This window comes from Oncorhynchus mykiss, chromosome 32 (genome assembly GCF_013265735.2).
Source record: "Oncorhynchus mykiss isolate Arlee chromosome 32, USDA_OmykA_1.1, whole genome shotgun sequence".
NCBI lineage: Eukaryota > Metazoa > Chordata > Actinopteri > Salmoniformes > Salmonidae > Oncorhynchus > Oncorhynchus mykiss.
In genome coordinates this window covers 39,449,432-39,477,286 of record NC_050572.1, presented here as the reverse complement: position 1 = coordinate 39,477,286, position 27,855 = coordinate 39,449,432, and the positions used below count along the sequence as shown (strand labels likewise).

At 41.9% G+C, this 27,855-nt stretch overlaps 1 protein-coding gene across 1 annotated transcript in view; it reads left to right on the top strand.

Annotated features, from left to right (window-relative positions):
- snx27a (sorting nexin 27a) overlaps positions 1–25,841 on the top strand; it is a 43,218-nt gene extending 17,377 nt beyond the window's left edge. The window contains exons 6-13 of the mRNA XM_036970607.1: positions 6,706–6,784; positions 7,093–7,256; positions 10,677–10,766; positions 17,745–17,894; positions 18,097–18,225; positions 20,128–20,187; positions 21,357–21,405; positions 21,969–25,841. Of these exons, the coding sequence (XP_036826502.1) occupies positions 6,706–6,784; positions 7,093–7,256; positions 10,677–10,766; positions 17,745–17,894; positions 18,097–18,225; positions 20,128–20,187; positions 21,357–21,405; positions 21,969–22,036 (789 nt within the window). The 3' untranslated portion in view covers positions 22,037–25,841. The remainder of the gene's footprint in view (positions 1–6,705; positions 6,785–7,092; positions 7,257–10,676; positions 10,767–17,744; positions 17,895–18,096; positions 18,226–20,127; positions 20,188–21,356; positions 21,406–21,968) is intronic.
- The last annotated feature ends 2,014 nt before the right edge of the window (positions 25,842–27,855 follow it).

The window sequence follows — 27,855 nt, the reverse complement described above, 5'->3', positions numbered from 1 at the left end:
GTTGCCAGAGAGGAAGGAAACTGCTCAGGGATTTCACCATGAGGCCAATGGTGACTTTAAAACAGTTAGAGTTTATTGGCTGTGATAGGAGAAAATTGAGGAAGGATCAAGAACATTGTAGTTACTCTGCAATACTAACCTAATTGACAGAGTGAAAAGAAGGAAGCCTGTACAGAATATTCCAAAACATGCATACAGTTTGCAACAAGGTACTAAAGTAATACTTACTGTGAAAAATGTGACAAAGCAATTCACTTTTTGTCCTGAATATAAAGTGTTATGTTTGGGGCAAATCCACTACAACACATTACTGAGTAGTGCACTCTATATTTTCAAGAATAGTGGTGGCTGCATCATGTTATGGGTGTGCTTGTAATTGTTAAGAACTAGGGAGAATTTCAGGGTAAAACATATTAAGGAATGGAGCTAATCACAGGCAAAATCCTAGAGGAAAACCTGGAACAGTATGCTTTCCACCAGACCCTGGGAGATGAATTCACTTTCAACAGGACAATAACCTAAAACACAAGGCTCAATATACACTGGAGATGCTTACCAAGATGACATTGAATGTTCCTGAGTGGCCTAGTTTTGACTTACACGGAGTGTACAAAACATTGCTCTTTCCATGACAGACTGACCAGGTAAATCCAGGTGAAACTAGGATCCCTTGTTGATGTCCACTTCAATCTGTGTAGATGAAGGGGAAGGATTTTTAAGCCTTGATAAAATTGAGACATGGATTGTGTGTGTGTGCCATTCTGTGATTGAAGTGCCTTTGAACAGGTTATGGTAGTAGGTACCAGGCACACCAGTTTGAGTGTGTCAAGAACTGCAACGCTGCTGTTTTTTTCACGCTCAACATTTTCTCTGTGTGTATCAAGAATTGTCCACCAGCCAACTTGACACTTGTGGGAAGCATTGTCAACATGGGTCAGCATTCCTGTGGAACAATTTTGACACCTTGTAGAGTCCATGCCCTGACGAATTGAGACTGTTCTGAGGGCAAAAGGGGGTCAAACTCAATACTAGGAAGGTGATAATCAGTAAATTAGACATTGAAGTTGAACTCTGTAAGAATATTGCATCTACAGTGCATTCAGGAAGTATTCAGACCTTTTTTTCCCACATTTTGTTATGTTACAGCCTTATTCTAAAATTGATCAAATTTTGATCAAATTTGATTGATAAAATTCTCTCACCAATCTTCCCACAATATCCCATAATGACAAAGCAAAACGTTATTTTTTTTATTTTTGCAAATGTATTAAAAATGTTACTGAAATATTACATTTACATAAGTATTCAGACCATTTACTCAGTACTTTGTTGAAGCACCTTTGTCAGCGATTACAGCCTCGAGTGTACTTTGGTATGACACTACAAGCTTGGCACACCTGTATTTAGGTGGGGGGGGGGGTACTGCAGATCCTCTCAAGCTCTGTCAGGTTGAATGGGGAGCGTTGCTGCACAGCTATTTTCCGGGTCTCTCCAGAGATGTTTGGTTGGGTTCAAGTTCGGGCTCTGGCTCTGGCTGGGCCACTCAAGGATATTCAGAGACTTGTCCCGAAGCCACTCTTGCATCGTCTTGGCTGTGTGCTTAGGGTCGTTGTACTGTTGGAAGGTGAACATTCACCCCAGTTTGAGGTCCTGAGTGCTCTGGAGCAGGTTTTCATCAAGGATCTCTCTACTTTGTTCCTTTCATCTTTCCCTCTATGCTGACTAGTCTCCCAGTCCTTTTTGCCACTGAATAACATCCCCACAGCATGATGATGCTGCCACCACCATGCTTCACAGTTGGGATGGTGCCAGGTTTCTTCCAGATGTGACGCTTGGCATTCAGGCCAAAGAGTTCAATCTTAGTATCATCAAATCAGAGAATATTGTTTCTCATGGTCTGAGAGTCTATAGGTGCCTTTTGGCAAACTCCAAGCGGGCTGTCGTCTTTTTACTGAGGAGTGGCTTCCATAAACACCTGATTGGTGGAGTGCTGCAGAGATGGTTGTCCTTTTGGAAGGTTCTCCCATCTTCAAAGGGGAACTCTAGAGCTCTCTGAGTGACCATCGGGTTCTTGGTCACCTCCCTGACCAATGCTCTTCTCCCCCGTTTGCTCTGTTTGGCCAGGCAGCCAGCTCTAGGAAGAGTCTTAGTGTTTACAAACTTCTTCCATTTAAGATTGATGGAGACCACTGTGTTCTTGGGGACATTCAACGCTGCAGCCATTTTCTTTGGTACCCTTCCTCAGATTTGTGCCTCGAAAACAATCCTGTCTCGATACTCAACAGACAATTGCTTCGACCTCATGGCTTGGTTTTTGCTCTGACTTGCACTGTCAAATGTGGGACCTTACATAGAAAGATGTGTGTGCCTTTCCAAAACATGTCCAATCAATTGAATTTACCACAGGTGGACACCAAGTTGTAGAAACATCTCAAGGATGATCAATTGAAACAGGATGCACCTGAGGTCAATTTCAAGTCCTATAACAAAGGGTCGGAATACTTATGTAGGTAAGGCATTTCTGTATTTAAAAAAACTGTTTTCAGTTTGTCGTTATGAGGTATTGCTGATGAGAATAAGGCTATAACGTAAAAAAAAAAAAAAAAAAAGTTGAGTCAAGGGGTCTGAACTGTAGCTGTCACTTTAAAAAAAAAAAAAAAATGTTTGTATAGTATAACTACTTAGGGATGCACAATGTATCGGTAAGCATATTAGCTAAAAATGCCAATGTCGGCATCGGCCTGATATGCAAAACCGATGTCAAAGCTGATGTGCATGCCACACAAATACTGCGCTACACGTGCAACACAGCATTCCTAACCTAGCCCACAATGTCTGCTGTGTGGATCTATTTTGAAGTTTCAAAGGAAGATAACAAGAAGGTCATATGCAAAATTTGTGCTGCTATTATTTCCAGAGGGGAGAAAGTGGTATCTTTCAATACCATAAATGTTATTACTCATTTGAAAGAGCATCACCCCCAGACTTTCAGCGACTACTTAGAACAAAAGCAGAAAAAAATTAAGTGTACACTTCCAACAAGTTCAAGTCGAGCAGTCATTTGAAAGAGTAAGACAATTTCAACGATAATGGGATTCATTGCCCTTGACAATCAACCGTTCTCTGTCGTGGATGATATTGGCTTTTGCCGACTGGTCGAGCACCTCGAGCCCCGGTACACACTACCAAGTAGGCGCTATTTTTCAGGTGTTGCCCTACCGGAATTACAGTATTGTTGAAACGCACATCCATGAGCTACTTGCTATGGGCGTCACTAGCTATTAGCTTCTCAACTAACGTTTGGACCAGCGACGTCAGCCCCGTGAGCATGCGGAGTCTGGCAGTACAGTGGGTCGACAAGGATATCGTACTGAGGAAAGTCTTATTGCGTTGGTCAAGAATGTGCTGGTTCTAATACTGCTGCTGGCATTTCAATGGCATTTGAGAACATGTTTGAAACTTGGAAACATGAACACACTCCTAGCTCCATTCGAACAAGTGACTGGAGAAATAAGCTCATCAACTGCGTCTGCAGCAGACGTGATACCCTCTGTCATGGCATTGAAACGCCTGCTCAACAGAACTGCAGACGGGTTAAAACTTGTAAAAGTACTCTACTAGAGGCTGTGAACAAGCAGTTTGGTGGCATTCTCTCTGAGCCTCTTTACTGTGTTGCCACCATGCTCGATGCTAGGTGACCCACGACATAAGAGGCCTGAGTGCTCTGGAGCAGGTTTTCCCATCTTCAAAGGGGAACTCTAGAGCTCTCTGAGTGACCATCGGGTTCTTGGTCACCTCCCTGACCAATGCTCTTCTCCCCCGTTTGCTCAGTTTGGCCAGGCAGTCAGCTCTAGGAAGAGTCTTAGTGTTTACAAACTTCTTCAAACTGAAAAACATGACGAGAAAAATTACCTCAATCAATTTTAGAATAAGGCTGTAATGTAACAAAATTTGGAAAAAGTCGAGGGGTCTGAATACTTTCCGAATGCACTGTATGTTGAATAGGTGGGCCAATTTGCACATTGGAATTGCATGTACAAATGTCGAACTGCATGAAAATCCTTTATTTTTTTTATTTCAAACCATTTTGACATTTTGATCACAATGTCACACATTGGCCCCATTTTCTTTATAGAAAGACCTTTTAATATGCTACAGTACTTTACAAACGGTTCATATACACCCTTTTTAAAGAGACAATTTTCAATGTAATGCATCTCAGTAGGTAAATAGAGATTTTACACAATGTAGAAACCTAATTAGATTTTAGCTTTGTAATAAACAAATCTTTACAGGGTTACATATTAGTTTCTGGGGTGCATGTGTTTCAAAAGTAGCTAGAATTTATATAGTTCCAATATACACTGCTCAAAAAAATAAAGGGAACACTTAAACAACACAATGTAACTCCAAGTCAATCACACTTCTGTGAAATCAAACTGTCCACTTAGGAAGCAACACTGATTGACAATACATTTCACATGCTGTTGTGCAAATGGAATAGACAACAGCTGGAAATTATAGGCAATTAGCAAGACACCCCCAATAAAGGAGTGGTTCTGCAGGTGATGACCACAGACCACTTCTCAGTTCCTATGCCTCCTGGCTGATGTTTTGGTCACTTTTGAATGCTGGCGGTGCTTTCACTCTAGTGGTAGCATGAGACGGAGTCAACAACCCACACAAGTGGCTCAGGTAGTGCAGCTCATCCAGGATGGCACATCAATGCGAGCTGTGGCAAGAAGTTTTGCTGTGTCTGTCAGCGTAGTGTCCAGAGCATGGAGGCGCTACCAGGAGACAGGCCAGTACATCAGGAGACGTGGAGGAGGCCGTAGGAGGGCAACAACCCAGCAGCAGGACCGCTACCTCCGCCTTTGTGCAAGGAGGAGCAGGAGGAGCACTGCCAGAGCCCTGCAAAATGACCTCAAGCAGGCCACAAATGTGCATGTGTCTGCTCAAACGGTCAAAAACAGACTCCATGAGGGTGGTATGAGGGCCCGACGTCCACAGGTGGGGGTTGTGCTTACAGCCCAACACCATGCAGGACGTTTGGCATTTGCCAGAGAACACCAAGATTGGCAAATTCGCCACTGGCGCCCTGTGCTCTTCACAGATGAAAGCAGACGTGACAGAGTCTGGAGATGCCGTGGAGAGCGTTCTGCTGCCTGAAACATCCTCCAGCATGACCGGTTTGGCGGTGGGTCAGTCATGGTGCGGGGTGGCATTTCTATGGGGGGCCGCACAGCCCTCCATGTGCTCGCCAGAGGTAGCCTGAATGCCATTAGGTACCGAGATGAGATCCTCAGACCCCTTGTGAGACCATATGCTGGTGCGGTTGGCCCTGGGTTCCTCCTAATGCAAGACAATGCTAGACCTCATGTGGCTGGAGTGTGTCAGCAGTTCCTGCAAGAGGAAGGAATTGATGCTTTGGACTGGCCCGCCCGTTCCCCAGACCTGAATCCAATTGAGCACATCTGGGACATCATGTCTCGCTCCATCCACCAACGCCACGTTGCACCACAGACTGTCCAGGAGTTGGCGGATGCTTTAGTCCAGGTCTTGGAGGAGATCCCTCAGGAGACCATCCGCCACCTCACCAGGAGCATGCCCAGGTATTGTAGGGAGGTCATACAGGCACGTGGAGGCCACACACACTACTGAGCCTCATTTTGACTTGTTTTAAGGACATTACATCAAAGTTGGATCAGCCTGTAGTGTGGTTTTCCACTTTAATTTTGAGTGTCACTCCAAATCCAGACCTCCATGGGTTGATACATTTGATTTCCATTGATAATTTTTTGTGTGATTTTGTTGTCAGCACATTCAACTATGTAAAGAAAAAAGTATTTAATAAGAATATTTCATTCATTCAGATCTAGGATGTGTTATTTTCATGTTCCCTTTATTTTTTGGAGCAGTGTATTTGTCAATCAATTAAAAATAAATGTTTTCTGGTGCTCCTTTATTTTATGTTGTGCTCCTAACACCAGTGATTCCAATGATTTTGTTGTTTAAGAGCACTGCCTAGAGGGCAACCGTGTGTGCTGGCTTTTGTTACAGCCCAGCGCTGCAATACCTGCATCTTAAAGCATCTTAAAGTAGGTGTGCTGATCTAGGATCATTCCCCTCATCTTATTAATGATGTAAAACTGATCCTAGATTAGCACTCCTACTGAGACACTATGTAAATATGGGCCCTGTTCAGGAGGATGTAACATTACAGAACTTTCAGATAGCAATCATGTAATTTGTACAATTTCTGTGTCGGATATGACAGGGAAATGTCCGCTCTATTAATTATATTTATATCTGAAACATTCAGTACACCACTGAATACACCCCTGATTTAACCAATCAATAATAATAATAATACATTTTGTTTCAAGAGCTTTTCAAGATGCCCAAAGTCACTTTACATACACCATGAAATCAGCAGGATAAAATAAAAATCACATAAAAAGAAGTATGTAAAAGTACACTAAACAGAATTGATTAACCATGGAGATATTCATCAAATCATCAAGACCCTGGTTAGTTGAATCATCAGGTGGGTTAATGCTGGGCTGGGACAAAGGCTTGCACTCCCAGGACCAGAGTGTATAACACTAGATCAATATCAATACATGGCTCTTATGCGACTGAATGGTGCTTAAATATCAATAATTGTTAGGCCGCCACTGTACTTTCCCTCTCTCTATTCCCCAGGCTTTAGTGATGAAGGTTGGTATGGACAGCATCATGGCCAGCTACTTTGCCCTCTTTGAAGTCATCAACCACTCCTTTGGTAAGACCATTCATCTGTTTATTCATTCATTTTTTTGGAGTCCACAGCTACTCCATGTACCGACCCCTTTACCTTTCACCTTTACTCTTCTGATCAGTACAGTTGCATCTCAGTAGTCTAAAGTGGCTTCCTCTCTCTCCCTGTCTCCTTCCATTTAACTGCACCAATCTGAAACGACGGGAGACGAGGAAGCCCAACCTCTCTAGTCTATTGAGATGCACCCTCCAGTCAGTTTGTAGACTACTATATTGTTTTAAGGGTATGGAAATAAATAGGCTGCCCCTTTCCACCTCTCCATCTTTCCCTAGTGCGAAAACTGGCCCCCAACGAGTTTCCCCACAAGCTGTACGTGCAGAACTACACGTCAGCTGTGCCGGGCACCTGTCTGGCCCTCCGCAAGTGGCTTTTCACTTCTCAGGAGGAGGAACTTCTCAGGGACAACCCGCTGGCCGTCCACTACTGCTTCCATCAGGTAAGGGCTCCCTCTTGATTATTTGTGTGGGGGTGTGGGGGTGTGTATCTCACACCCCTCCCAGTCAAAAGTTTGGACACACCTACTCATTCAAGGGTTATTCTTTATTTGTACTATATTTTTACATTGTAGAAAAGTATGAAATAACACATGGAATCATGTAGTAATCAAAAAAGTGTTTTTGAACAAATAATTTTCTTCAGAGTAGCGACCCTTTGCCTTTGACAGATTTGCACACATTTGGCATTCTCTCAACCAGCTTCATGAGGTAGTCACCTGGAATGCATTTCAATTAACAGGTGTGTCTTGTTAAAAGTTAATTAGTGGAATTTCTTTCCTCAATGCGTTTGAGCCAATCAGTTGTGTTGTGACATGGTAGGGTTGGTATACAGAAGATGGCCCTATTTGGTAAAAGACAAAGTCCATATTTTGGCAAGAACAGCTCAAATAAGCAAAGAGAAATCACAGTCCATTACTTTAAGACATGAAGGTTAGTCAATGCGGAAAATATCAAGAACTTTGAAAGTTTCTTCAAGTGCAGCCGCAAAAACCATCAAGTGCTATGATGAAACTGGCTCTCATGAGGACCGCCACAGGAAACGAAGATCCAGAGTTACCTCTGCTGCAGAGGGTAAGTTCATTAGAGTTACCAAATAAATGCTTCATAGAGTTCAAGTAACAGACATCTAAACATAAACTGATAAGGGGAGGCTGTGTGAATCAGGCCTTCATGGTCGAATTGCTGCAAAAAAAACACTGTTAATGGACACCAATTAGAAGAAGAGACTTGCTTGGGTCAAGAAACACGAGCAATGGACATTAGACCGGTGGAATTTTTGGTTCCAACCGCCGTGTCTTTGTGAAACGCAGAGTACGTGAACGGATGTTCTTCGCATTTCAAGGCACTCTTGACCAGCATGTCTACCACAGCATTCTGCAGCAATACGCCATCCCATCTGGTTTGGGCTTAGTGGGACTATCATTTGTTTTTCAACAGGACAATGACTCAACACACCTCCAGCCTGTGTATGGGCTATTTCACAGAGAAGGAGAGCGATGGAGTGCTGCATCGGATGACCTGGCCTCCACAATTTGAGATGGTTTGGGATCAGTTGTATCGCAGAGTGAAGAAAAAGCAGCCAACAAGTGCTCAGCATATGTGGGAACGCCTTCAAGACTGAAAAGCATTCCAGGTGAAGCTGGTTAAGAGAATGCCAAGAGTGTGCAAAGCTGTCATCAAGGCAAAGGGTGGCTACTTTGAATAATTTAACATCTGAAATATATTTTGATTTGTTTAACCTCTAGTGACACCCCATCCCGTGAACGGGACCGTTGTCATCATCTGACACTAATTAGCTTAACGCAACGGACATAAATATTCCTAGAAAATATTCCTATTCGTGAAGATCACAAATTAAAATTATTATATTATTATTATTATTATTATTATATTATATTATTATAATAAATTATATTGAGACACAGCTTAGCCTTTTGTTAATCACCCTGTCATCTCAGATTTTCAAAATATGCTTTACAGCCAAAGCTAGACAAGCATTTGTGTAGGTTTATCGATAGCCTAGCATAGCATTTTTTCCAGCGAGCAGCAGGTAACTTGGTCACGGAAATCAGAAAAGCAATCAAATTAAATCGTTTACCTTTGATGAGCTTCGGATGTTTTCACTCACGAGACTCCCAGTTAGATAGCAAATGTTCCTTTTTTCCAAAAATATTATTTTTGTATGCGAAATAGCTCCGTTTGTTCTTCACGTTTGGCTGAGAAATCGCCCGGAAATTGCAGTCACGAAAACGGTTAAAAATATCCAAATTAGCTCCATAATATTGACAGAAACATGGCAAACGTTGTTTATAATCAATCCTCAAGGTGTTTTTCAAATATCTATTCGATAATATATCCATCGAGACAATTCGTTTTTCAGTAGGACCGATTGGAGTAATGGCTACCTCTGTATTTTACGCGAGAGTCACCCTGGGAGCCATCAGGTGACCACTTGCGCAATGTAGCCGCCTATGGGTATTCTTCAACATAAATGCGTAAAACTACGTCACAATGCTGTAGACACCTTCGGGAATACGGAGGAAGAGTAATCTGGTTGATAGCCCAGTCACTGCTCAATAGGGATGCATTGGAACGCAGCGCTTTCAAAACATGAGGCACTTCCAGATTGAATTTTTCTCAGGCTTTCGCCTGCAACATCAGTTCTGTTATACTCACAGACAATATTTTTACAGTTTTGGAAACTTTAGTGTTTTCTATCCTAAGCTGTCAATTATATGCATATTCTAGCATCTTGTCCTGACAAAATATCCTGTTTACTACGGGAACTTTTTTTTTTCTTCAAAAATGAAAATGCTGCCCCCTAGTCACAAAAGGTTAACACTTTTTTTTTGGGTTACTACATGATTCCATATGTTATTCTATAGTTTTGATGTCTTCACTATTATTCTATTATACAATGTAGAAAATAGTAAAAATAAAGAAACCCTTGAATGAATAGGTGTGTCCAAACTTTCGACTGGTACTGTATATTATTATTATTATCTGGGTTACTGTATTCAGGGCCTAAAATGTATGTATGTTTTTTTTAAAACTGTTGCAGGTAGATGGAGGTAAAAAAATCTACCAGCCACTCAGATTTCTTTTCCCAGCCAAAATACTTTTAACCAAACTGTCAGTTGAGATAAAATATTCAGCTGCCCCTTTAAGGGCAGGAGGTTCCCGTGGTAACGGGGCCAACGAAGTTGTCAAAGTGTGTGTGTCTGAGATTTGGGATCTGACTAAGCTGAAGCAACAGACTCAAACTAACATTGAAATACAACCAAGCTTGTAAATAGCCAAGATAATCTCGCTTTGTAAACTTTCCAGTAAGTTAGACCAACTTGTATTCCTGTGTGTAGCGCCTCCAAAAAGGAATCGATCAGCACTTCACTGTGCACAGTTACCCAGCCAGGTAGTGTTGCTGCTGGAGGTGGAATATAGGATTTGCATTTCTTTGTGCGTTTAGCAGCTACAGTATGAAACAAAACAGCAGAATTACTTTTTAAACATCTACTGCAGCATTTTCTTGCTAGAAAATCTCAACTCGCACAAGTGCTCATACTTGACTTTTGACTTTATTTGTTATGTGAATGTAATACTCGCACTGTAGAGCCCTTCAAGTTTACTACCCTCCACGTGGCTGGTGAACGGCATTCATACCTAAATCTATCCTCATTTGCTGTATTACTGGTCCTGAGTCAGTGTTAGGCTACTGTATAATACTGATCCGTGGTCAGTGTTAATGATATTACCGCCACTACTGCTTCCCAGTGCCACTGCTCTGAGATCAGTGCTAGATTAGATGAAGTGTGGTCTCTAACAAAGCCCCTTTCTCGCTCTCTCTCTCTCTCTCTGCTAAGGCATTGGATGACGTGAAGAAGGGATTCATCAAAACAGAAGACAATTCTTACCAGCTGACGAAACTGGCAGAGCAGCGCAAGATGGCCATGGTTAGTCCTTTTTTCTAGTCTCTTCCCATTGCAAGTGGTCTTCTGTAGCTCAGTCGGTAGAGCATGGCACTTGCAACGCCAGGATAGTGGATTTGATTCCTGGTACCACACGTACGTAAAATGTATGCATGCATGACTAAGTCGATTAAAGCGTCTGCTTTCGATTAAAGCGTCTGCTAAAAATGACATACACATAATGAGTTATAATAATATATGTACCTTAACGTACAGCATGATAATTTGTGGGTCAATGTAATCATTGTAAGCCTGCCACACACTATACGATACACTCATTCTTATGTTTATTAAATGTGAGTTTTTGTCCCAACCCAACTCGTGGGAAGTGTCAAAGACCTCTTATAGGACCAGGGCACAAATAATAATTAATAATCAATAATTTTGCTCTTTATTTAGACATCTTACATATAAAAATTTATTTGTTCATCAAAAATTGTGAATAACTCACCACATGTTAATGAGAAGAGTGTGCTTGAAAGGATGCACATAACTCTGCAATGTTGTGTTGTATTGGAGAGAGTCTGTCTTAAATCATTTTCCCCACACAGTCTGTGCCTGTATTTAGTTTTCATGCTAGTGAGGGCTGAGAATCCACTCTCACATAGGTACGTGGTTGCAAAGGGCATCAGTGTCTTAACAGCACGATTTGCCAAGGCAGGATATTCTGAGCGCAGCACAATCCAGAAATCTGGCAGTGGCTTTTGAATTCAATTTTCACAGAACCTCTTGTTGCAAATTCGATGGGGCTCTCTTGTTTAGATATCGGTAAGTGGACTGGAAGCAGGACATGAAAGGGATAACGAATCCAGTTGTTTGTGTCATCGGTTTCGGGAAAGTATTTGCGTAATTGCGCACCCAACTCACTCCGGTGCTTCGCTATATCACATTTGACATTGTCCATAAGCTTGAGTTCATTTGCACACAAAAATCATACAATGATGGAAAGATCTGTGTGTTGTCCTTGTTAATTCAGACAGAGAAGAGCTCCAACTTCTTAATCATAGCCTCAATTTTGTCCCACACATTGAATATAGTTGCAGAGAGTCCCTGTAATCCTAGATTCAGATCATTCAGGCAAGAAAAAACATCACCCAGATAGGCCAGTCGTGTGAGAAACTCGTCCTCATGCAAGCGGTCAGACATGTGAAAGTGATGGTCAGTAAAGAGAACTTTAAGCTAATCTCTCAATTCAAAAAAATGTGTCAATACTTTGCCCCTTGATAACCAGCGCACTTCTGTATGTTGTAAAAGCGTTACATGGTCACTGCCCATATCATTGCATAGTGCAGAAAATACATGAGAGTTCAGGGGCTTTGCTTTAACAAAGTTAACCATTTTCACTATAGTGTCCAAAACATCTTTCAAGCTGTCAGGCATTCCCTTGGCAGCAAGAGCCTCTCGGTGGATGTTGCAGTGTACCCAAGTGGCATCGGGAGCAACTGCTTACATGCACGTTGCCACTCCACTATGTCTCCCTGTCATGGCTTTTACGCCATCAGTACCAATACCAACACATCTTGACCTCCAAAGTCCATTTTATGTCACAATGCTATCCAGTACTTAAAAAATATCCTCTTCTGGTTTGCAGAAAAGGATGTGTTCCTTAATTGACCCCCCATAAACGTAACAGACATATACCAGGAGCTGTGCCAGGCCCACCACGTCTATTGACTCATCCAGCTGTAACGCATAGAATTCACTGGCTTATACGTGAAGCAGTATTTTTTTCAAAACATCTCCTGCCATATCACTGATGCGTCGTGCAACAGTGTTGTTTAAGGCATTGTCTGTATAGTTGTTTTTGTCCTTTTCCCCCAGCATTGTCCCAGCCATATCTGTGGCACCAGGAAGAAGTAAGCCCTCAGCAATAGTATGGGGCTTGCCTGTCCTAGCCACTCGGTAGCTCACCATATAAGGCACTTCTAACCCCTTCTTGTTAATGGTATCTGTTGCTTTTATACATGTCTTACTACTTGAAAGTCTTAATTCTCGCTAAAAAAAACTCCCGTGGCTTATTTTTCAAATTGCCATGTTTTGTTTCTAAATGTCTGTGCAAGGGTGGTTTCATTGAGTTGTGAGAGTGCTTTTGCACATATAACACACTATGGCTGAGGAAAGGCACTACTCCCAATATACAGTGGGGCAAAAAAGTATTTAGTCAGCCACCAATTGTGCAAGTTCTCCAACTTAAAAAGATGACAGAGGCCTGTAATTTTCATCATAGGGACACTTCAACTATGACAGACAAAATGAGAAAAAAAATCCAGAAAATCACATTGTAGGATTTTTAATTTATTTATTTTCAAATTATGGTCGAAAATAGGTATTTGGTCAATAACAAAAGTTTATCTCCAATACTTTGTTATATACCCTTTCTTGGCAATGACAGAGATCAAATGTTTTCTGTAAGTCTTCACAAGGTTTTCACACACTGTTGCTGGTATTTTGGCCTATTCCTCCATGCAGATCTCCTCTAGAGCAGTGATGTTTTGGGGCTGTTGCTGGGCAATACGGACTTTCAACTCCCTCCAAAGATTTTCTATGGGGTTGAGATCTGGAGACTGGCTAGGCCACACCAGGACCTTGAAATGCTTCTTACGAAGCTACTCCTTCGTTGCCCGGGCGGTGTGTTTGGGATCATTGTCATGCTGAAAGACCCAGCCACGTTTCATCTTCAATGCCCTTGCTGATGGAGGTTTTCACTCAAAATCTCACGATACATGGCCCCATTTCATTCTTTCCTTTACACGGATCAGTCGTCCTGGTCCCTTTGCAGAAAAACAGCCCCAAAGCATGATGTTTCCACCCCCATGCTTCACAGTAGGTATGGTATTCTTTGGATGCAACTCAGCATTCTTTGTCCTCCAAACACGACGAGTTGAGTTTTTACCAAAAAGCTCTATTTTGGTTTCATCTGACCATATGACATTCTGCCAATCTTCTTCTGGATCATCCAAATGCTCTGTAGCAAACTTCAGACAGGCCTGGACATGTACTGGCTTAAGCAGGGGGACACTGCAGGGTTTGAGTCCCTGGCGGCGTAGTGTGTTACTGATGGTAGGCTTTGTTACTTTGGTCCCAGCTCTCTGCAGGTCATTCACTAGGTCCCCCCGTGTGGTTCTGGGATTTTTGCTCACCGTTCTTGTGATCATTTTGACCCCACGGGGTGAGATCTTGCGTGGAGCCCCAGATCGAGGGAGATTATCAGTGGTATTGTATGTCTTCCATTTCCTAATAATTGCTCCCACAGTTGATTTCTTCAAACCAAGCTGCTTACCTATTGCAGATTTCAGTCTTCCCAGCCTGGTGCAGGTCTACAATTTTGTTTCTGGTGTCCTCCTTCTGGAGTGTGACTGTTTGAGGTTGTGGACAGGTGTCTTTTTATACTGATAACAAGTTCAAACAGGTGCCATTAATACAGGTAACGAGTGGAGGACAGAGGAGCCTCTTAAAGAAGTTACAGGTCTGTGAGAGCCAGAAATCTTGCTTGTTTTGTAGGTGACCAAATACTTATTTTCCACCATAATTTGCAAATAAATTCATTAAAAATCCTACAATGTGATTTTCTGGGGGGGGGTTTTTTCATTTTGTGTGTCATAGTTGAAGTGTACCTATGATGAAAATGACAGGCCTCATCTTTTTAAGTGGGAGAACTTGCACAATTGGTGGCTGACTAAATACTTTTTTGCCCCACTGTAAGTGAACCCCAAATCAATGTAGTTCTCATCCTATTTGTGCCTCTTCGATGGTCGGTGCTTTCCTGGGTAAGGTGGCAGTAGCTCTTCGGCTGCAACAGATTCACAACTGTCAGTGTCCATGCTAGCTGGGCTAACAACATTTAGAATTACTGATGCTAGCATTGGATGTGCTCGTGGAAGCAGAACAACTTGTCTTCAACAGGTGCAGGTGTAGTACTGCTGGTAGTAGCAGTACTACCAGTAGAGCTGTTATGTGTCTCTATGGACACGGGCCTTACTTTTTTTTAACCATTTATCCATTTTCGAGCAAACGGAATGAGCAGCAGCTACATTTGGCTAACTGTATTTGACATTGTTGTTATTTTGCTGAACACTAGATGGTTTCATTTTATTTTTAGCAGTGAAATGAGGCTACTCAGTCGCGAGAGGAAAAACTTCACCCAAATGTATAGCACCGTTGGGAAATATAAATGTTTGAAAATGTGAAGATTACAAAAAATATAAAATGTGAATTACATTTTTATTTGGCGTACCCCTGACGGCATTGCGCAGTGCCGAATTTGGGAATACCTGATGTATAAGGTTTTCAAAAGTGAAAAAATTTGAAAAGGGAAAACTATTTAATTTGAAAACCTTAATGTTCCCTATGCACTTTCAGGTTTTGTCGTAAAAACTTGATGTTAGAAACGTGTTTTTTTTTTATGTGATTGTTAAAATGAACTTCTAAAAAAGTAATTCTGTGCGACCATAAAATCTGACGATTATTTCATGTAAAGAAGTATTTAACATTAAGTAATATGTGACAACAGTATAATTTTAAAAAATCCACTTATTTTTTATTTTACCAGGCAAGTCAGTTAAGAACAAATTCTTACTTTCAATGACGGCCTAGGAACAGTGGGTTAATTCAGGGGCAGAATGAGAGATTTGTACCTTGTCAGCTCTGGGATTTGAACTTGCAACCTTTCGGTTACTAGTCCAACGCTCTAACCACTAGGCTACCTTGCCGCTGGATGACCCCTCATTTTGAATGACTGTCTACAAAAGGGCTGCCCAACCCTATTTCTGGAGATCTACTGTCCTGTAGGTTTTCAGTCCAACGCTAATATAGCATATCTGGTTCAGCTGGTTAAGGTCTTGTTGAGCAGCTAATTAGTAGAATCCGATGTGTTAAATTAAGGTTGGACTGAAAACCCACAGGACGGTAGATCTCCAGGAAGAGGGTTGGGCAGCCCTGTTCTACAACCTCTGTTAAAAAAATGAAAACAATTTAACATTTTACAGAAATGCATTTTTTTCTCTTATAGACTCACCTGACTCTGCATTGTTTAAACAATAACATAATTGAATTGTTTTTTAACACTAAAAACACTGGTCGCACCGCATTACTATTTTTGTGATGGTGTTATTTTTTTTTTTATAGGCAGATCAAATGTATTTGTCACATGCGCCGACCTTACAGTGAAATTCTTACTTACAAGCCCTTAACCAAAAATGCAGTTTTAAGAAAAACAAATGTTAAGTAAATAATAGATAAGTTTAGAAATAACAAATAATTTAAGAGCAGCAGTAAAATAACAGTAGCGAGGCTTTATACAGGGGGTACCGGTACAGAGTCAATGTGCGGAGGCACAGGTTAATTGAGGTAATATGTACATGTAGGTAGAGTTGAAGTGACTATGCATAGATAATTAACAGAGAGCAGCAGCAGTGTAAAAGAGAGGTTTGGGGGGGGTGTAAGTAGCCTGGGTAGTCATTTGATTAGATGTTCAGGAGTCTTATGGCTTGGGGTGGAAGCTGTTAAGAAGCCTTTTGGACCTAGACTTGGAGCTCCGGTACCGCTTGCCGTGCGGTAGCAGAGAGAACAGTCTGACGAGTGTGGCTGGAGTCTGACAATTTTTAGGGCCTTCCTCTGACACCGCCTGGTTTAAAGGTCCTGGATGGCAGGAAGCTTGGCTCCAGTGATGTACTGGGCCGTACTCACTACCCTCTGTAGTGCCTTGCAGTCGGAGGCTGAGTAATTCTATGTTTAAAAATAAAAAAAAATGCATAACTGTGTTATTCGACATATTACAAGTTTAAGAAAAAGTAAGATGTTTCTGTGCAGTATCTTTTAAAGACCGTAATCTCCACATTGCGTAGACACATTTCTAATATTAAAACATCAACAGATGTGATGTAATTCTAAATTTAAAAGATTAAATGTTTGAATCTCATGAATTGTTTGAACAATTAAAGACAAAGAAATTCTCACTTTGTAGCAGAAGTTGTAACACAAACTCATTGAAGTTGACAATACTCAAACTTGCATTCTTAAAACAGTGTGTTTTAATGTTGCGCTAGTGTAACATGCAAGCAGCCCAGTCTGTGTCGGACACCCGAGATGCTCTTAAGCTGAAGGGCTCAGGCTCACTGATCATTGATCATTGATCTACAAGACCCTGCTAGGTAAAGTCCCCCCTTATCTCAGCTCGCTGGTCACCATAGCATCTCCCACCTGTAGCACACGCTCCAGCAGGTATATCTCTCTAGTCACCCCCAAAACCAATTCTTTCTTTGGCCGCCTCTCCTTCCAGTTCTCTGCTGCCAATGACTGGAACGAACTACAAAAATCTCTGAAACTGGAAACGCTTATCTCCCTCACTAGCTTTAAGCACCAACTGTCAGATCAGCTCACAGATTACTGCACCTGTACATATAATTTAGCCCAAACAACTACCTCTTTCCCTACTGTATTTAATTTATTTATTTATTTTGCTCCTTTGCACCCCATTATTTTTATTTCTACTTTGCACATTCTTCCATTGCAAATCTACCATTCCAGTGTTTTACTTGCTATATTGTATTTACTTTGCCACCATGGCCTTTTTTTGCCTTTACCTCCCTTCCCACCTCATTTGCTCACATCGTATATAGACTTGTTTATACTGTATTATTGACTGTATGTTTGTTTTACTCCATGTGTAACTCTGTGTTGTTGTATCTGTCGAACTGCTTTGCTTTATTTTGGCCAGGTCGCAATTGTAAATAAGAACTTGTTCTCAACTTGCCTACCTGGTTAAATAAAGGTGAAATAAAAAATAAATAAATAAAATTGACTTCACATCTCCTTAGTAGTAGATGTCTGGCACAGAGGGCTATTCTCAGTCAATTTACCTGGTAAAATAAGGGATAAATAAATAATTGAATGTGTATATTGAATGTGTACGTGCCTGTTTGGTGCCTACCTGTGTGGTTGATGGCAGTCTATCTTGTCTGTCAGTACCTGAGTCTGCTGCGCTCCTGTGAGGGCTACAACGAGGTCATGTTCCCCCACTGCGCCTGTGACTCCCGGAGGAAGGGCCACGTCATCACGGCCATCAGCATGCACCACTTCAAACTGCACGCCTGCACAGAGGACGGCACGCTTGAGGTGAGTGAGTGAGATTGGAGTGTGTGTGTGTGTGTGTGTGTGTGTACACTGACTTTTATTGTGTGTGCCGTGCTTCTCTCACCATACAGAACAAAAGGAAAAACATTAGTGTATGTCTGTGTATACTCTGGCTCATACTCTGTGTATGTACTTACCATTCTCAAATCAAATCAAATTGTATTTCTCTCTCCCGCCCCATCAGAACCAGGTGATAGCGTTTGAGTGGGTGGAGATGCAGCGCTGGGACACTGACGAGGAGGGCATGGCGTTCTGCTTTGAGTACGCCAGGGGAGAGAAGAAACCTCGCTGGGTCAAGATCTTCACACCATACGTGAGTTTACAATACACAGACAAAATACACTAGGACATCTCCCATAAATCACTGCTTTAATATATTCAGCCATCAATGAGCATTTCTCCTTTGCCAAGATAATCCATCCACCTGACAGGAGTGGCATATCAAGAAGCTGATTAAACAGCATGATCATTACACGGGTGCACCTTGTGCTGGGGACAATAAAAGGCCACTCTAAAATGTGCAGTTTTGTCACACAACACAATGCCACATTTGTCTCAAGTTTTGAGCGAGAATGCATATGGCATGCTTACTGAAGGAATGTTCACCAGAGCTGTTGCGAGATAATTAAATGTTCACTTCTCTACCATAAGCCGCCTTCAATGTTTTAGAGAATTTGTCAGTACGTCACAACCGCAGACCACGTGTAACCACGCCAGCCCAGGATTTCCACATCCGGCTTCTTTACCTGCTGGATCGTCTGAGACCAGCCACCCAGACAGCTGATGAAACTGTGGGTTTGAACAAACAAACAAAGTATTTCTGCACAAACTGTCAGAAACCATCTCAGGGAAGCTCATCTGCGTGCTCGTCGTCCTCACCAGGGTCTTGACATGACTGCAGTTCGACGTCATAACCGACTTTAGTGGGCAAATACTCACATTCGATGGCCACTGGCACGCTGGAGAAGTGTGATGTCAACGTTGTGAACAGAGTGCACGATGGTGGGGTTATGGTATGGGCAGGCATAAGCTATGGACAAAAAACTGAATTGTATTTTATCGATGGCAATTTTAATGCAGAGATACCGTGATGAGATCCTGAGGCCCATTGTCGTGCCATTCTTCCGCCGCCATCACCTCATGTTTCAGCATAAAGCACCTCCCCATGTTGCAAGGATCTGTCCGAAATTCCTGGAAGCTCAATGTCCCAGGTCTTCCTTGGCCTTAATACACGCCAGACATGTCACCCGTTGAGCATGTTTGGGATGCTCTGGATCGACCTGTACGACAGCATTTTCCAGTTCCTGCCAATATCCAGCAACTTTGCACAGCCATTGAAGAGGGGTGGGACAACATTCCAATCAACAGCCTGATCACCTCTATGCAAAGGAGATGTCGCGCCAGACACTGACTGGTTTTCTGATCCACGCCCCAACATTGTTTTTAAGATATCTGTGACCAACAGATAAGTATCTGTATTCCCAGTAATGTGAAATCCATAGATAAGGGCCTAATTTATTTATTTAAATTGACTGATTTCCTTCTATGAACTGTAACATGCAGACCACACCGCTTGCGTCAAGGTGCGCGAGCATTAAAAAATAAATGTACCCATACATGTTATTCAATCATTGCACCTACACTGCTCGTGCGCGCCAATGAGCGTCTGCATTGCCAAGCACTAAAATAGCCCTAAAGTCAGTTCTATTTGTGACGCTGAACATAGTGCAAGTCCTGCCTCTCCCATCTCCTCATTGGTTTATACAAGCATATTACCCACTTGCCATCTCCTCATTGGTTAAACCCACGTAGGTGATTGAAAGATGAACTGAGGTTGGTTGGTCGTGGTAATACACCTTTATTATGGAAGTTAGTTGCCAATCGTCATATAAAGTCCAAAGAAGAAAAAGCCTGGGAGGAGAGATGACTAGAAACGATTCAGTTGACCATTTTATGTGTGGATTAATTGTCGGAGTAGATGACCTTGTGCATTTTTAATGCTTTTCGACCTGTCCACAAATGATTATAAATGGTTCAGAGTTTGTTTTGATATTTCAACCTGTGTGTCGAGATCGCGTTTGGTGTGGGGGAACAAAATCAATTGGCGCACGTGGACGCACAGGTTTGGGCATGGTGTAACTTGCGTTTTTATATTTTTGTTAAGTGCATGTAGAAGAGTTCATTCTAACAAAGTGTGTTTGTCGTCTCTCCCTAGTTCAACTACATGCACGAGTGCTTCGAGAGGGTCTTCTGTGAGCTCAAGTGGAGGAAACGGGTAGGAGTCACACCCTTCCTTCTCCTCCAATACACAACTAATTGTCTGTATCCCAAATGGCACCTTATTCTCTTCATAGTGCACAACATTTGACAAGAGCCCCTATTAACCGGTCAACAAATGGTTACATTTTATCCAAACAGTAAAAGTATGTGACCAACTGAAACTTTATCGGATCGGGCAGCAGGTAGCCTAGTGGTTAGAGCGTTGGGCCAGTAAATGAAAGGTTGCTGGATCAAATCCCCGAGCTGACAAGGTAAAAATCTGTCGTTCTGCCCCTGAACAAGGCAGTAAACCCACTGTTCCTAGGCTGTCATTGTAAATACGAATTTGTTCTTAACTGACTTGCCTAATTAAATAAAAAATATAAATTATAAAAGCATGTTTCACTACCAGCTTTTTGAGGTGCTCTCACGCTGGCGATAAGCAATTTAATTCCACTAAATTATGCAAATGTACCTATAGACTGATGAGCATGACCGGTCAACCATTAACATCCCTAGTTTTAAAGCGAGTTTCCTGCAATTCTATGCATTTTGCCATGGCTAATGCAGTGTTCTTTTGATCAAACATAACAACAAAGTTAATACTGCTCAATTCATTTTTTTATAAAGTATTATTATTTTTCTCCCTGACTGCCTAGCTTTTTTGTTGGTGATTATTAGTTCTTAAAGATTGTAGTATGAAAAAAATATATTGGTCCATTATCTTTTCTACATACTTTATATATTTTTAATTGTTATTTTTTTTACTGTTTCGACTTAAGCGACCCACCCAAAGATTACAATGGCAGTACAATTCCATTGTCTTACAATGTTGTTTAAATAAAAAAATACATGTTTTATGTTTTTACACCAGATAGGTGAATTGAAATGCGTTGTTTTACAGGGTCAGCCATAGTAGTATGGTGCCCCTGGAGCAAATTAGGGTTAAGTGCAAGGCGGCGTTGACAGATTTTTAACCTTGTCGACTCAGGTATTCAAACCAGCAACCATAGTTACTGGCCCAACGCTCTAACTGCTAGGCTACCTACCACCCTCACCATTGTAAGAGTTTTAGACTATGGATTTTACAACATTAGGTGCTCTAAATGTCCATTTCCCTCTCTCTACGCCAATGGTTATTTTCTAAAAAAATAACTCTTTCTCCTTTCCCTCTCCACATGTTAGGTTGAAGAGGAGGCCTCTGACAAAGACAACCAGAACTGCAGTAACAACGGTAAGTGTGCTCTGGAAAGCCTTGTTGTCCAACATAAACCACATGAACCGGTCACAATGCTGCTGATAAGAGGCTACTTATTTCACGAGTTTTAACAGTCCACTATACTCAGTGAAATGAAAGCTTAAAGCACCCCCCGTCCCGTCCCCCCCGTCCCGTCCAATATTCCCAGTAGGTAAGAATGAGTGAAGAACAGAGCAAAGTTGATCATCTCCTGAGGCGAGGTGTACAGGAGCACATATACAGGTCACTTCCTTCCCAGGCACAAAGATGAATAAACCCAAACTGACAGCTATTTACCCTGTGGGAGACTGTCATACAGCAAAGGCAAATGAAAGTAATATGAATGGCAAATGCAAAGTGACCAGTAAAGACAAGTGAACAGCAAAGGAATGTGAATAGCAAATGAACAGGAAAGGTAAAGGGCAGCAAGTCACCAGCAAAAGCAGAATTGTAGCGTGGACACTGGACACTATGTCTGCTCTGTTTGTTACATCTGCAGCTTCACTGTCAGGAAGGGAGGGTGGTTGAGTTTGGTGTCTTGAACCTTCTCTCTATTCTAGAATATCTCCCTGCTCTGGAGACACAGAAGGGATGGCGCCATCTAGGGGGCGAGATCGCCACATCCTAAATACTCCCAGAACCAGAATCGGTCCACTCACGCCATCACAGCCACAACCGAGGTTGACATCTGCAAAAGAAACAAAAAAACTAAGAACTTAGATGATCCACTCCCCAAATGACAACTGGAAACTGATTTTAAAATCACACAAACCCAGGAATTCTCAGATAGACGACGAGCAATGAAGGAAAAAAAACATTAATGTCATTACTAGATGTTCATAGAATAGCATATACTTTTTCCTCCATGCATCACCCCTCCGACATGGGGCGGGACACTAGCTGAGTTCTGCCACCCCACTGGTTGAAGAAACAGAACAGTACAGTTCGATTGGTCATGGTTCACACCAGTCTGCGGCACCATTGGGCGAAGGGAACTCCTTGATGCGATCAACCGATGAAACGCCAGCGAGGAAGCCAGCCGACATCTGCGACGTGATTGTGACGGCCAGCTCTGCCACACGTTTGGTCTTGGCCAATGCTTTCAATGTGCCTCTGGTCTACTGAACTACAAGCTGACATGCTGGGAAACTAAATGGAGGGTGGGCGGGACACCATTGTCACTGGCAATGGTTTTCCCTGATGCTGGACATTATTAGATGGATTGGGTTTTCTGGATAAGGGGGGTAAGAAACAAAAGGTTATCTGTCAAAAGCTGTAGGCTATAAAAACAATTGTTGCACAATTAAAACTCCCAGTAATTAGTTGTGTGGTTAACCTAACAAATTACTGGCAGCTTATCCAATATGTGTGTGCAACTCTATTTTTATAGCCTATAGTTTACTCGCCGTTAGTCAGCACATCTTCTAACTTTTTGGGCACCAGCTTATGCTTTTCAAAAGCATAGGAAACAAAAGTAACTGACTGGAGATGCAAGGGGTTATTGTGTTTTGTTCATTAAAACAATACAGCTATGTTTTAGAAAAATCTGCTAAAGTGATATATTAATATAAGAGCTCAACTAATTCCGTATTCTAACCGTGTGGAAAGCTTCCTTCTTGGCTTCTCATTCTTGCTCTATTTTTCACATTTTCTAACCTAGCTAACACACTAGTCTAGAATGATGTCTGTTGGCAGTTCACCAAAAGATTGAACATTTTATCACCTTAAAATGTTTGTGGTGATTCAGCAGAAATTCCAAGTTCGGAGGTAAAATTGTGTTTTTCATCAAAGTAGTGTTGCCATCTATTGAAGGACGTCGGGGTTTGACCTTGTGAACTAAACGTTCAGAGAAACTAGAAACCAGCTAATATTTCCCCCACTCTGAGTATTGATGAACAAACAGACCGGGATGGAAGTAGTGTGTTGGGTGCAGTGCATATTGCAGACAGCAGAGAGCGGTAGAGTACTATGTACTACTGAGACAGTATTGAACAGACGTGACAGAGATTGCTCCGCTGGGCTCTGTAAATCAACCACTAAGTACTGCTCTACAGTTTGACCATTACCCGTGTGTGTGTGCACCAGTGTACGTGTGTGTGTCTGCATATAAGTGGGACCATGGCCACAGTTATGATGCATGTTGTCTCTCTGCCCCTCATTGCACCTTGTCTAACCAAACGGTCACAGTATTAAGGGGGTGTGAGCATGGGGCGTATTCGTTACGCCAATTCTGTTGCAAAACCTGTCTTACACGGAATGAAACTGAGTGGGACCTACCTGAATTTGGTGGATAGAGAGAAAGATTAGTACATAGATATATATCTCTGTTTTGGTTTGGAAATGGTCTCTGTAATGAAGACACCCCAGTGTTACTCTCAGTATTGTTAAGGCTGTAGGCTTGATTAGGATGTGATATGTGGGGGTTTAGGTTTTGAGGCAGCAAATAAAGACCAGACCTGATGTAGTGCACCTCTTTTGATGGCTCCGGTCATAAGTAGTGCACTACATAGGCAATACAGTGCCACTTGGGACGCACCACAGAGCGGGTTGTGCAGGGTGACAGCTGTGCAGATAGATGGATGGGAGGCATTTCCCCTCCTTGCAGCCTTTTCAAGCTGTGTAAGGTTAGCTCACACCTCTTCCATGCCTCAGCCCCTCTCGCTCCTCCCTCTCTGTAGCAGAAACTATGTTGAAATAAAGGATATTACTGAAGTTTGACAGGTGTAACATTTGACCATTCTTAATTGAATGGTTCTGCACTGTTTGCCTTCCAAAAGGAGAATAACCAATGACAACCGATACACTAGCATTTCTGTTATAAACACCACAGCTGCATCCTGAAAGAAATGCTAAAGATGTGCAATTGAGGTGCTGCCTATTTGTTTTGACAGCCAGGGTAATAGCCAACTTAGAGATGGATGACAAAGATAGCAGATGCTCTACCAGAACGTGTGTGTGATTTTGAGAGGGGGGAGAGAGACGATGAGCAGGTGTGTGTGTGTGTGTGTGTGTGTGCGCGCGCGCATCCGTTCTGCGTGCCAGTGTTCCGTTCTTCCACTCCAGGTTGGTCTGCCATCAGACTAGATGTGGTTGCCTTAGCAGCACTACGCTGTGTGAGCATGCCCAGTCTCGCCCCAGACAGCATAACAAAACTGACTCACCCACCCTGATAACGTATTCATGTTAATGTTCTTTAATGTTTGATGTCGTCGCGATGGTATCTGTTCTTGTGAGAGAAAAAAAAGCCTTTGACAGACTTCGGTCTATGTCCCTAGGCTGTAGCAGGTGCTGTCTGTTGGCTCTTATACCCTGGAAATACAGGGGCGCATGCATACCAATTCGCATACACAGGTGCACACACTTGTATGTGGAGTGGGTTGTCAGTGGTCCATCGTCATGGTTACAGGGAGTAGGAGCCAGTGAGATGCCGGGGATGCTAAGATGTTGTCTTTGTGACTCATTTGTTCCGAGCTATAATAACGCTAGTCACCTGTGCGTACTTTGCTGCATCTCTATAATGTCAGTTGTAAGAGAGTGATCATGTCTCCCCGATCGAATGTATTTCAAAAGGTCTTTCACCCCTACCTTTTTGTTTGCGGTATTATTTAAAAGGTCAGTGTCCTCTGATAGCAGCTTGACACTGTTGTTGTAGATTCGGCCACCACTACATTACCATAAGATTGAAAAAAATGGGGCCACGTTCAGTAGCCAAACTCCTTATTCTACATGTCGAAAGGGGTGTTTGTTCTACATACTGTTTTTATATCTGAACGTTCCAAAATGTTTTGCCCTGTTGAATGCACCCCGGCATTAAAGGATGGCACCTGCTTCTTAACACTTGAGCTAGGCATTCTAAACGACTAACTAACGTAAGTGCTGTTTTCTGACTGTTAGCCTTCTTTGTGTAGGTAAAACATGGATTTCTGTTATTTTACGTTTCAGATGAGCAGGGCTTTTGTTCCATGGCAAGTACAGTAGGTAACATTAAAAACCTAGACATGTTTATATTTTGTCTTCAGCATAACTTGTAAATGATTCCTAAAAAATGTCCTTAGGATAAAAATTCTCTCTCTCTCTTCCTCTCTTCTCTCAAAATTGAAAACTTTAATTTATTTCAGCAAATTATTAAAGCTGTGGGAAACCATAGTGTGGTGTCCTAGTACTACTGTAGGGTATTTGGGGAAGCAAGACCTAACTAAAATATACATTGAGTCAAGTTTTGGAAGTTAAGCAGTGTTGGATTTACTTATCAAAACTAAAAACACGAATAAACAACTGATACTGAAACACAAAATGGAAAGTTTTTTAAAAATATAAAATATATGGAGGTTTAATTACCAATATAAAAATGGAAAAAATATTACAGGTTTGGAAATGTCATGTAGAGAAACATTGTAACGTTATTTTAAATAAAATTATATATTGAAGAAAAATGGTGTTCTATGTTTTTACTGTACTTTTCTTTTCACCCCTAGGGCAAAGACTATAATTGTTTGTGGTCACACACCCTTGCATGCTGAATGTGAAGTTGGTAATTAGCTCAATTTGTTGTTGGAACAACTCATTACCTCCTCCTGTCATTTTGATAAAGTACTCAGGTGGTTCTTATCAATGCATGGACCGTTATTCTCCACAGGGATATCACTGATGTCTTGGTTCTGCTTCTGTGAAGTCTTCATTACCCTCCTGGGCAGGGATGGACTGGCCAAAGGGCAATTCTGGAAAATGCCAGATGGGCTGGTCCATCTTTAGCCCAGTGGGCCTTATATATTTATTTTATTTGTTTGTTTTGGGCAAAATTGTAATTATTTGGCTAGTTTTGGGGGTCGGTGTGGGGGCCTCAAAAGAGAAAAAATGGGCTGGTGTGTTAGAAATGCCCGGGACGATTTGATTTGATCGCTCTTTCAAAAAGTCAGATTTATAAAACCTGTCAGAATAGTGCCCTAAAAAAACTGTATTAGGGAACACTGACAAAACATGAAAGTTTCGATGGGCACTCCCTGCAAAGGTCTTTATTATACCGTCATTGTGCTGTCAGTCAGTCATACATTACCATGTTTCTGTGATGGCACTATGACTTAAGGCAGCTTGTTAGGCCTAGCACAAGCACAGATGAAATGGAGTTAGTTACTAAAAAAAAAAAAAAACAGTTACACAAATTATCCAGAATTGCTCATGTGATCCTTAATCGCTCGCTCCCCCTTAGCCTTAACAAATGGCTTATTTAGATTTCTCATTATGGTAGAGGAATTCGGTTTGTCCAGGTAAATTTATATAGGGCTCAGGGGCCAATTGATTAGAGCTGCACTTCTGACTGCTCTAATCTTCGAGAGGCTGCAGCTGTATGTCAAACCTGGCACCCCAGTGGTAATGGGCCCCAATAAAGTCCCCGGCTGAGTCCCAAATGGCAAACTATTCCCTACAAGGGCTGTGTTTACACAGACTGGCCAATTCTGATCTTTTGACAATAATTAGGCAAAAGATCAGAATTGGGTTGCGTGTCTAAACAGCCATTTTGCACTACTTTTGACCAGAGCCTAAATGGGCCCTCGTTAAAAGTAGCGCACTATATAGGGAATTACATAGCTACCATTTACCTGATAGTACATTTTTAGGTTAGCAGTGATTAATAGTGCTGAGCGATTAGTGCCTTTTGAGGTTGGTATAAACAATTGTAAAAATATATATATATATCATTATGCATCATGTGGGTTGAATGCTGTAACACAGAATAAAACAATTAATAAAAGTCCCATGATGGTAGTGTCTTCCCCTTACTTATGACCATTTATTCACGTTACTTTGATTACATATTTCAGTTGTGTATATTATCATCTAATCTCTCTAATCTCTCCCGTGCTTCTACACCTGCATTGCTTGCTGTTTGTGGTTTTAGGCTGGGTTTCTGTACAGCACTTTGAGATATCAGCTGATGTACGAAGGGCTATATAAATACATTTGATTTGAAATAATTGAACAGACATCAATTACTTATTTAATAATGAAAATGTCAGTTAATCGCACTAGTGATAAAGGTACTTTTGTCTTTAGTCTGAGTTCAACATTGTTCATGAATTAATGTTAATTAATTCTCTTTTTTTCCCCCATTGATCATGGAAGTCTGAGCTACAATTCAATTCAACCCACGTGCACTTTGAACCCTGACCAACCTAGCTGTTCCAGGTGACTCTCTCTATATCTCCAAGTCCATTTCTACTCAAAGAATGATGTTCCGGACTTAATCAATAAAGACCCAGTATAAAAGTCAGCTGACCCATGTTTCGGTCCACCTCAAACTGTCCAACCTTGATTTACGGCCAGACTAGAATACCCTCATTGGCCCACTAAACGCCCACAACCAGCTGACCACTTAATCTTGTGACCGCAGAGGTTTGGGACAGCTGAATGACAGTCAGCATGGTGAGTGAATGTGGCTTGGCAGGCTTA